The sequence below is a fragment of the Mesoplodon mirus genome (assembly GCF_964341445.2).
Source record: "Mesoplodon mirus genome assembly, chromosome: 11".
Classification (NCBI taxonomy): Eukaryota; Metazoa; Chordata; class Mammalia; order Artiodactyla; family Ziphiidae; genus Mesoplodon; species Mesoplodon mirus.
This window is the reverse complement of record NC_138987.1, coordinates 59,765,829-59,776,952: the sequence shown is the minus strand read 5'-3', so window position 1 is coordinate 59,776,952 and position 11,124 is coordinate 59,765,829. Positions and strand designations below refer to the sequence as shown.

The window sequence follows — 11,124 nt, the reverse complement described above, 5'->3', positions numbered from 1 at the left end:
AGAGTAGTAAAGAATGCCTTCAAGGGGAGAAACTTATTGAGGGGGAGGGAGGTGCTATAAGGGGTTTTTATATTGAACTTGGGTGACTTCAATTCTAGTTTGAATCCAAGTTTGACTCCACTTCTTAGGGCTACTTTTGATACATTTCATTTCTGATTCCCTGATCCATTGCTTTTTCCCCCCCCCCAGCACTTGGATTTGGCTCCTTCATTTCCAACATGGAAGAGACTTACAGTACGTACTTCTTTTTGCTTTTAGAAAATAAGTTAAATTACTTACATGTAGTTTTCTGTCTGACAAGACTTTTACTGTGTTGGGAAAGATTCACTTTTCTCACTAGACTGCTGAGAAGAAAAGGTCTCCCCAGAGACTGTTATAGTGATGTAGAGAAATGTCCAAATTTGAAATACGACACTTGAAATTTAAATAAAGAAGTATGAGAAGTCATCAAGCTTTGAGAAAGCTGTGTTTGGGACACCTGTGTTAAACTATATTTTTATTAAATGAAGCATTTTCATTCCTCAGGACTTCAGTTTCTCCTGTTAATGACACAGGGATAGTCATTAACTAACTAACTGGTTTCTTTCTATGTTGTGGGATAACATGATACACATAATGTTGATGTACATTGAGTTTTTAGACTTAAAGAAATCCTAGGGAGGATTCTTGTTTCTCAAGTGATCCAGGAATCTAGATGGCCCAACAAATCAATTGGGAACCAGGAGACCTAGGATCATGCAAGTGTAGCACCAAAAGAGACCTGAAAAATCATTTCATTCAACATCCGAATTTTACAACTGAGAAAACAGAACCTAGATTAATTGATTTGCCCTAAAGTTACCTAGTTAGTTGGGGACAGAGTCAGAACAAGAGTCTTATATGTTGCTTATATGTAGTGCCCTACCTGCTACTACAAAGCACTATGGTTTCTAGACCCTGACCAAGTTTGAGGAACATCTGAGTGGATGAAACTCGTCAACAAGGCCTCCTTTGTTTCCTACTTTCTGTCTTGTTCAGAATCTCTATAATTAATAAGTTCTAACTAAAGGGTATTTTAGTCCCATTCTACCTTCAAGGAAGAGTCCAATAGAATCTTTATCACCAACATATAGAAACTACATGGAAACAATCTTTATTAAATATCTACAATAGAGATTCTTAAACTTTAGCATGCAGCAGAATCACCCGGGAGGCTTGTTAAAACACAGGTTGCTGGACCCCACCCCCCAAATTTTTGATTCAGAAGGTCTGGGACCCAAGAATTTGCATTTCTAACATGTTCCCAGGTGATGATGCTAATCTGAGGACCATACTTTGAGAATAATGGATCTGATTCTCCTTGATCTTCCTTAGGGCTTCCTCCTTCACCCCCTTAACTTTTCTAAAAATATGTTAATTAAAATCTGAGATTTCCATGTGAGATATGAGAGATTTATATTTATTTATTCTTGGAAGCTTACTACTCTATTAAATTAGAAAGCAACATCTCCCCTTTATATCTCTATTCATTACTTTTGTCAGTGGTGATTTTTTTTTCTTAGAAAAATATCACCTGGTTCTTTTAATTACTGTATTGCTACATAACAGAAACTTTTTTACATAGTGATAATCAGTAGATGTTTGTTAAAAAAGGGAAATGGTGAATTTTGCTGTATGTTTACAATTTTACTTAAGTTTTGTGATTAAGTTTAATAAATAAATAAGTTGGCTTGTGAAGAATCAACTCCTTTAAGTCTATAACATTTCTTTATCTGTGTCTTTCTTAATAAAGCTTCATTGTTTTAAGACTTAAAAAAAAGAAAAAAAAGAAAAATATCACCTGGAAGCAGGTTAAAAATGCACAACCTCAGGCCTCATCTCAAACCTGCTGAATCAGAATCTGTATTTTAACACAGTCCCCAAGTGATTTAACACCGGGAATCATGTTAAAGTGAGAAACAGTGCTTTAGAATATGTTTGACCTTTTTCCCAAAGTGACCTAAAACTCTAACGTTAATCTGATAGATTTCTGAAGATCTCCAGCTTCTGTCTTTGGGCAGTACCTCTTAGCTGATGATACTCTCGTCAAGTCTAGTTCCTTATTTCCGTGAAGTTTCCTCCATTTCTCACCATGGGTTCTGGGCCCTATGCAAGTGTGAGGAACATCTGAGTCTACGGACAACCTGAGGAAGGTTGTCCACAGGGCCTGCTTTGTTTTCCAAATTAAGTTATATTCCCAGAAGGCCACTCAAGATCTTTGCTGAGCAGTTCGATAGTATTCATTACAACTTCAAATGCATGTATACTTCGTGTAGCACTCTTAGGTATCTGCCCAAGGGTAATACTCGTACAATGCACAAAGAAGTATATGTTATATTGCTAGTCACAGCATTGTATATAATAGTAAAAAACTGGAAACAACTTAAATGTCTATCTGTAAGGGAACTGATTAAGAATCTATGGTACATCCGTATGCAGCAGTGAAACATTTCTTAACATACTGACATAGAAGGAGCTCTAAGATATGTTAAGTTAAAAGAAAGCAATTAGCAAAATAAGTACAGGAAATCTTGTCACAGGCTACACTGTGGATGAACTTTGAGGACATTGTGGGAAGTGAAACAAATCAGTCACAAAAAGACAAATGCCGTATGATTTCACATGTATGAAGTATCTAGAATAGTGACACTCATAGAAACAAAAAGTAGAATAGTGGTTGCCAGGGTTTACAGGGAGAAGGAAATGGGAGTTGTTTAATGGGTATAGAGTTTCAGTTTTGCAAGATGAAAATTTCTGGAGGTTGGTTGCACAACAATGTGAATATACTTAGCACCACTGAACTGTATACTTCAAAATGGTTAAGATGATAAATTTTATGTGAATCTTACTACCATTAAAATTTTTTAATTAAAAATAAAATTAAAAATTTTTTAATCTAAAAAACCAGTTTAGAGCTGAGCTAAGTTATCAGAGACCAAAAAGTAAAGCATTTTGGTAGGAAGCTATCATTATCAACTCTGATAAATACCACTGTATGGACAGTAAAATGTGTATGAATCATAAGGTATGTCCAGTCTGTCAGCTGCTGACATGGCCTATCATTTGCTAGTGATGGAATGGATTAAATGAAGGAAAACTAACAAGAATTTCATCTGTAAACTCTTCCTGGGTGTCCTGAAGCTTCAGAAATATGAAAAGATTGCTGGTCAGGATGAGCCTGGCTGGCATAATAAGCCTGCTTGTCCTTTAAGACATTTCATTCCTATTCATTCTGTCCTTCAAGTCACCTTTCTGGCTCATTTGCATCACGATCATGGTTAGCAATTTATCCCATGTTTACCACTCTTCCAGTGAAGCTGTCTGTTTCAATTCCCCACTAGCTTCTGATTTTCATAGCAGTCTCCTGGTTTATAAGCTTCTTATCAAATGTGAATTATTTATCTTATTTCACTTTTATTATTGCCTTCAGTGGTGGCAACAGCGGTTTATTAGGTTGCCTCTTGTCCTCATTATATATTCAGAATGTGCTTAACCATTTAATTTCCCTTCTTTAACCAGGCTTCTTAAAATTTGGGGCTCAGCCTGGACATTTTGCAGAACGTAAGGATAGTTGTACACGTTCAGAGAAACTTCTCTATATTCAAACTACTGAAATGGTCCCTAAAAGTATAGTCTTCTTTTTTTTTTTTTTTTTTTTTTGCGGTATGCGGGCCTCTCACTGTTGTGGCCTCTCCCGTTGCGGAGCACAGGCTCCGGACGCGCAGGCCCAGCGGCCATGGCTCACGGGCCCAGCCGCTCCGCGGTATATGGGATCCTCCCAGACCGGGGCACGAACCCGTATCCCCTGCATCGGCAGGCGGACTCTCAACCACTGCGCCACCAGGGAGGCCCTAAAAGTATAGTCTTCTAAGGGTAGTTTTAAATAGCGTGATATAGGTTAGGGGCTTTCTTTCACACAGCAGCCCCGTTAAGGTATCTGCAGTTGTCTTAACTTCAGGTTCTCTTTTTTGCAGATTATTCTACTTTTTTATCTGGCCAATTTGATAATCACTAGGTTAAAGAATTCTCTGTCTTTTTCTCATCATGTTCCAAAATATGAAAAGTAAAACCACCGATCTGGTAAAGGTATTGGTTTCATTTGAGAGGTAACTAGATTAACCAAGATCAGGAACTACTTATAGAAGTACATTAAAGCAGACGAAAAAGAAATCTATCAGTGAATATTTCTCAAGCTTCCACAGAACATATAACTGATATAGAGCAATGCTTACCAACTTTTTTCATGTCATAGCATACTAGTAAATAGACAGGGATGCTAGTGTAGGGGATTAACTACCCTCAACTTACCCTAGGACTGGTTGGGGAATAGGGGACACGCATGCAATGGACGGACCCCCACGGCAGTGTATCACTACACTGTCCATTCCAACCTTCAACATACTGGCTGGGAAGCTCTGGTTGAACTAGCTAGAGATAAGAATGACCCTGAATTAGCACTTTTTTTTCTTTTTGGCTGCGTTGGGTCTTGGTTGCTGCGCGTGGGCTTTCTCTGGTTGCGGCGCGCAGGGGCTACTCTTCGTTGCGGTGCGCGGGCTTCTCATTGTGGCTTCTCATTGCGGAGCACGGACTTTAGGCACACGGGCTTCAGTAATTGCAGCACACGGGCTCAGTAGTTGCAGTACACAGGCCCTAGAGCACGTGGGCTTCAGTAGTTTTGGCATGCGGGCTCAGTAATTGTGGCTCGCGGGCTCTAGAGCGCAGGTTCGGTAGTTGTGGTGCACAGGCTTAGTTGCTCTGCGGCACATGGGATCTTCCCGGACCAGGGCTCGAACCTGTGTCCTCTGCACCGGCAGACAGACTCTTAACCGCTGCGCCACCACGGAAGTCCCATGACACTGAATTAGCACTTTTAGAAGAGGAAAAGATGTTTCATTTAATTTTTTTGTTTATAATAAGGATAACCAACAATGAAAACAACAATATTTATGTACAACCAAATCTGAACTAAGACCCCAGCCCATGATTGCTGGTTTTGCTGGACTTAATGAAGATTCGATGATAACGCAGTTTTATCTTCTCACAGTTACATTTTTATTTTCAGATGTTTAGTCACCCTTTAAAAAAAAAAATTCCAAGCCGTCGTTAGACTGTCTTGTTCAACTCGTACAGATTCTGTTGAAAAAATCCAGTGTGCCCGGGATGCTGAAGTTTTACAAGGGCCTGTTAAGCTTTATACTTACCCTATTTTTCTCTCTTTCAGTCGATACCCTGGACCCTGAAAAGCTGTTACAATGCCCCTATGATAAAAGCCACCAGATCAGGGCCTGCAGGTTTCCTTATCATCTTATCAAGTGCAGAAAGGTAGGGTATTATTTTCTTAATTTGCCCTGTGATGCCCTCCTGAGTTCTTTTTAAAAGCCAAATTTTGTAAATATCAAATAATTTTAGCATAAATGTTTTAACTGAATGCCAGAATTGCTTTGGGTTAAATACCAATATTTATAGAAAAGAATTTGTTTATTTCTTGGATATGTAAGTTTTTCCTTGTTTTGGTTTTTCCCCCGAGTAGTGACAGAGCACCCTTCATAAACAGCTTCTCTAGAATCTTCGCAGCCTTTGTAAACAGAGGAAACACTAATTTTCGCTAGCAGTGAGAAATCCCTCTTGCCTTGTGAATTTGATGTGGTCACTGTCCTGATAAGGATTGAGTATTGTAATACACTTATTTCTGATTTTTTTGTTTGTTTGTTTAGAAATTTTAGAGAAGTTGAACAGCTAGAGGTTAACCCAAGAAAAGATCATTCCTAAAAATAACTGTTTCTCCAAGTTTCAACAGTAAGCATCTTTGGGGGAAAAAAAACCAGCTCAAAGATTTTTTTTTCTCTGGTCACCCTTTTGTAGACTTAGCTGATGTAAGCTAGTTTAATGCTGATATATTAATTGAGGCAGTTTGAAAGGATTGTTAGAATATAGATGTCAGATACAGAGGCCAAAGTTCTGCCAGGATTTATGCTTGGAAAGCAATTTTGGTATTTAATCTAAACCTGCATACAATTCAAGTATGCATTAACATTCTTCAAAGGATGTTTCTCTTGCAGTCCTGGAGACATGATTATAATGCTACTGTTGATTATTTCTCAGCTCCTTTTAATCTCTAGAGCAAGGATTCCTTAAGGTTGAACCTGGGCAATATGGACTAGCAAATACTACCACAACTTCCTCCCCTAGGCTCTCAAAAATGTTCCAAGGATAAAGGTTGGGAAAGGGGTCCAAGTGGTAAAAAGACATCGTCATAACTCCCCTATGCTAATGCTCTTAATCTTCAGCTACAAAACCTTTGCATTCGAATGCCTGATATCTCTTACAAAAATCATGGAGATACCTGCCCTCACAGTTTTCTCCATCCCCTATTTTTTCCACCCTTCTCCCCACTTTACATTATTTTTACTTTTTTGAGTATCATTTATGATATATCTTTTCTCCTAATAAATTTCTTAATTGCTGGTAAACTTACCATAGGATTTGGGTGATATTAAACATTTTGTTTTGTTTTCTTGTTTTGTATTAAAATAAAGAACTTGGTCAGCAGAGTTCTCTATCATTTGGGCTTTTCCTTAGTGAAATAGCTGAAATAAAGGTCAAATTGTTCAGAGCCTCATTTCAGGCATCATTACTTTAAATAAGCGTTCCTGTGTTAATCTGAGAAATCATTGGGTTTGCCTCTTCTGCAGCTCCCTTCCAACAGCTGTTTTCCTGCACTATTGTACTGCGGTAGCAGGGGCACTACCGCAATGCAGACTAAGTGTGTTTTAGTGTTGCTGTTCATCCTGAATATCAGCTTTCAAAGACGTCCAGAGGGCTCTACCATTACAGGCTGTGCCGCCTGAATCTTGTGACCCCGAGAAGTAAACGGGGTGAAGATATGTTTCAGATGCCCTATCCTAAATTCACTGTTTACTTCCATATAAGCCACTTTAACCCCAATATCTGTGTTGTCAGTCTTTATAATCATAACAAAGAGGCTTAGCTTTTGATGATTCTGAGGTAATGTCTCTATGGTCCATATGAGTGATAAATAATTCCCTCTTAATGTTCTACTATGAGTTTACCTACCAAGTTAAGCCACAAGTTTATTGACGGACCTCTTTAATTTTTTTCACAGAATCACCCTGACGTCGCAAACAAACTGGCTACTTGTCCCTTCAATGCTCGCCATCAGGTTCCTCGGGCTGAAATCAGTCATCATATCTCAAGCTGTGATGACAAAAGCTGTATTGAGCAGGATGTAGGTAAGGCTGACTAGCTAAATGTTTCAGTGTTGGAGGTTAGCCCCTTCACATTTATATGATGCTACGTCATCACCTTGATTTTGGCTTTCATCATTTCAGAAGAACAATGGTTTTCTGCCTTTGAGATTTTTATTTTAGCAGCAAAAGGTTGTCAGGTTGTGTTTGTCAGACTGCGTTCTCTTCTGAACAACCTTATTTCATTTTACTAATAATTCATCTAAAAATGAAAATTCTTTTATGACCATAAATATGGCAAACATGTTTGTTTCTGCTTCTCTTTCTTGTCTTCTGTTGGCAAGGGGATAAGACCTCTCTGTTTAGCTTTCATCCCATCCATTTTTCAGAAACAAAGACCCTGCAAGCTTCTAAGCCACTAACCCCTTTAAACATAATAACTTGGCAGTGTTCCCTTGTTAAGTCAGAATCTCTATTGTCTTGCAGTCAGCCAAACCAGGAACCTTGGACAAGAGACTCTGGCTGAGAGCACATGGCAGTGCCCTCCTTGCGATGAAGACTGGGATAAAGGTGAAGTGCTTCTACATCTTTTTCTTCACAATGTCAAAATCTCAAGTCATTTGCTTTAGACAGAAGGAAGATTTTCCTTTTTTATGAACATACCATGTTGTTCAGAATGACTTGTTATTTTTATTGGGCCCCAGTACAAGCACATTTGTCTCTCTGTGCAGACACGTGGAACAGCCTATCCCTCTTGATTGGAAATAGCACTTCTTTACATCTGTTTTTTTCCATAAATTGTGTTGTACCATCTGTGTTTGGTTGCTACTAGGCACATTTATTATTATTTATGTCACTTGTGTTTATATCCTTCAATTAAATTCTTGCTACTCTGTCACTTAGCATGGGTACTTGATGAGTTATTACTTGCTTCTCTAAACTTATTTATTATTTCTCACCTTACAAATTCAACTAGCATGAATTGGTGTTTTACCTAGTAGTACCACAAACCATGTTTTGCTTCCTTTGGCAGATTTGTGGGAACAGACCAGCACCCCATTTGTCTGGGGCGCAGCCAACTACTGTGGCAACAACAGGTAAATGGTCTCATTCCCACCTCTTCCTCCCAGAATCACAGTGCTCTGTTACCAATAGAAGCCACCAAAGCACATATTCACCTCCCTCCTTGATGATGTTACTTGGTGGTAATTTAGTCTAGATATAGTTTTGGTGGGGTTTTTTCCTTATTTATTCCTTGATTCATAAAAAGGTTGCATGCTTTGTGTTAATTACCACGGGAACACAAAAATACTAGCTTATAGTCTAGTAAGGGAGACAGTGGCGCCAGCCATTCTTATGTCTTAGTTGGAGTTTTTGCTAAGTTCACATTATTTTAATGCTTTGAAAAAATTCTCTAGCTATACCACATGTATCATTTTTACTCTGGGTAACTAGTGTCTAAGGAAAAAGTAATCTTAAAAGTTCTATTTTTTTAATCAATTTATTTTATTTATTTATTATTTTTGGCTGCGTTGGGTCTTCGTTGCTATGTGCGGGCTTTCTCTAGTTGCAGCGAGCAGGGGCTCTTTGTTGTGGTGCACGGGCTTCTCATTGCAATGGCTTCTCTTGTTGCAGAGCACAGGCTCTAGGCGCACAGGCTTCAGTAGTTGTGGCACACAGGCTCAGTAGTTGCGGCTTGCGGGCTCTAGAGCGCAGGCTCAGTAGCTGTGGCACATGGGCTTAGTTGCTCCGCGGCATGTGGGATCTTCCTGGACCAGGGCTTGAACCCGTGTCCCCTGCAGGTGGATTCTTAACCACTGCACCACCAGGGAAGCCCAGAAGTTCTTGATTTGATATTGGGCAATCCATAATACCAAATGGGTAGGAAAGAAAACGCATCTCTTCTTCCCACTGATTTTGTATCTAATTTAAATCTCTTAAGATTTTTCATTACTACTTGATTTTCAAACCTTAAAAGATCATGTTTCAAATACCCTGGCGGTCCAGTGGTTAGGACTCTGTGCTTTCACTGATGAGGGCACAGGTTCAATCCCTGGTTGGGGAACTAAGATCCCATAAGCTGCACAGCGTGGCAAAAGAAGATCATGTTTCAAACCCAAATGAGAATATTTCTGGATTAGAAAATGAAGGAAATAGATGCTAGACTTCTTTTTTTTCCTCAAATAGAACACTTATCAATTTTTATTTTTTAGCTCCTGAAGTCAGTTAGTTATAATAAATGTATCTTAGTCCGTGTATGCACTGAGATAGAAAAACTTAAAGATGAATTCCATTGGTACAATTTTAATTTTATCTCAGTTCTGTGAGATTTGTTGCCTTTAGTTTGGTTGTCTTGGCATTTTATTTTATCTCTTTTATCTACTGAGTTCATGAGCCTGTCATACAACTGAACAGTAGATGGCATTGCTGTTTATCTCAATTTCTGGAAAATGAAAATGGTTAGACCCGTCTTAATGCCTGTACAGAAGAGTAAGCTTTCCAGAGAAGCTGGTAATCATTCTCACTGTGAGAATGTTTTGATGGAAATGTGTTTACATTTCAGAATGTAGGTTGTTGTTTTCCCCCAGATTACAAAAAACGCATTTTGATTGTCTTGTGTGTGCGTGCCTGAAGAATACAGATACGTTGGCATAGTCAAATTCATCTTTCTTTTTGCAGCCCTGCAAGCAACATAGTTATGAAACATAAGAGTAACCTGGCTTCAGGCATGCGTGTTCCCAAGTCTCTGCCATCTGTTCTGCCATGGAAAAACAGTAAGTGAAATAGAGGGAAAATGCTTTTACTCTGTTTGTTGTGCTAAATACAGTTGGTCTTGATTATTCAAGGACATGTTCAGTCTGAACACCTTGTACCCACATTACCCTGAGAGTGAGTGCCTCCTTAAATTTTGCACCCCAAGCACTTTACTCACTTCCCCCTACTCCTGGTTAGTAGCAGGAAAGGACAAGATCACAGAAGCATAAAGAATATTTTCAAGATGGGGTGATCACTGACATCGAATACCATGGGTAAATTTGGGGACCAGTAAAAAGGCTATTGATTTTGGCTAGGAGGAAATCATCCCTGATTTTCAAGGCATAATATTGATAGGGAATTGGGATTAGAAATTGGATTGCAGGGGCCTAAAAGGTAATGGGTAGAGACAAAATGAAAGTAATAAGTCGTAAGAACCACCATAAGAATGGTATTCAGATGTCTTTCCTAGGCTTCAGAGACCATGCTGAGTAAACAGGTACGAAATTCATGTCATACCACCCTAGTAAAGAAATTCCCACATATGGTACACCTAAGATACTGTCATTTTTATTTAATACAAACTTTCTTTTCCTAATGTTACCCCCAAATTCAGATTCTCTTGATTTCAGTTTTTGCTACTGTTTGAGCTAATTTTTAGATGGCTAGAGGATCCCCTTTAAAACATTTCCCTTTGGATACTTGCATTTCTCCAAAAATGAGATCACCAAATCATATGCCATAAGGCTTGATAGGTAGAGGACTATTTCCTTTTTCCATGCTCTTGAGTGGAATCCAGTTGCTAATTTTAAATTCTTCTACTTTTATATTGTAATTCCATATACCCCAGGAATAAGTCATTCGTGTTGAGTAAGAATAGGGGATAGAGTGATTTTCAATTGACATGGCGTATTTATTTTGAAATATTTCTACTCCGTAGATGGAAATGCACAGTAACTGAGTATCTCTCTCAAGTAAGTATTTCAGTTTTATTTCACTATTTTTTTTTCCAGATGGTAGCAAGATTTAACTGGACATAAAGCAATTTGGGTCCAATTTTCTTTCAGATTATGGTACCAAATTAAAGCTTTGTATGTGCCTGTGTTTTTAAGTATATAGCCTCTGTTATGGCTTTACACGCTAATGA

At 38.6% G+C, this 11,124-nt stretch overlaps 1 protein-coding gene across 1 annotated transcript; it reads left to right on the top strand.

Annotated features, from left to right (window-relative positions):
- Positions 1–194: 194 nt before the first annotated feature.
- On the top strand, positions 195–10,005 carry GTSF1 (gametocyte specific factor 1; the record flags this gene model as incomplete). The annotated part of the gene is made up of 6 exons (XM_082635317.1): positions 195–234; positions 5,240–5,340; positions 7,142–7,268; positions 7,710–7,793; positions 8,257–8,320; positions 9,903–10,005. Exons 1-6 carry the CDS (start codon positions 219–221, stop codon positions 10,003–10,005), a joined length of 495 nt encoding a protein of 164 aa, XP_082491443.1. The 5' UTR covers positions 195–218.
- Positions 10,006–11,124: the final 1,119 nt, after the last annotated feature.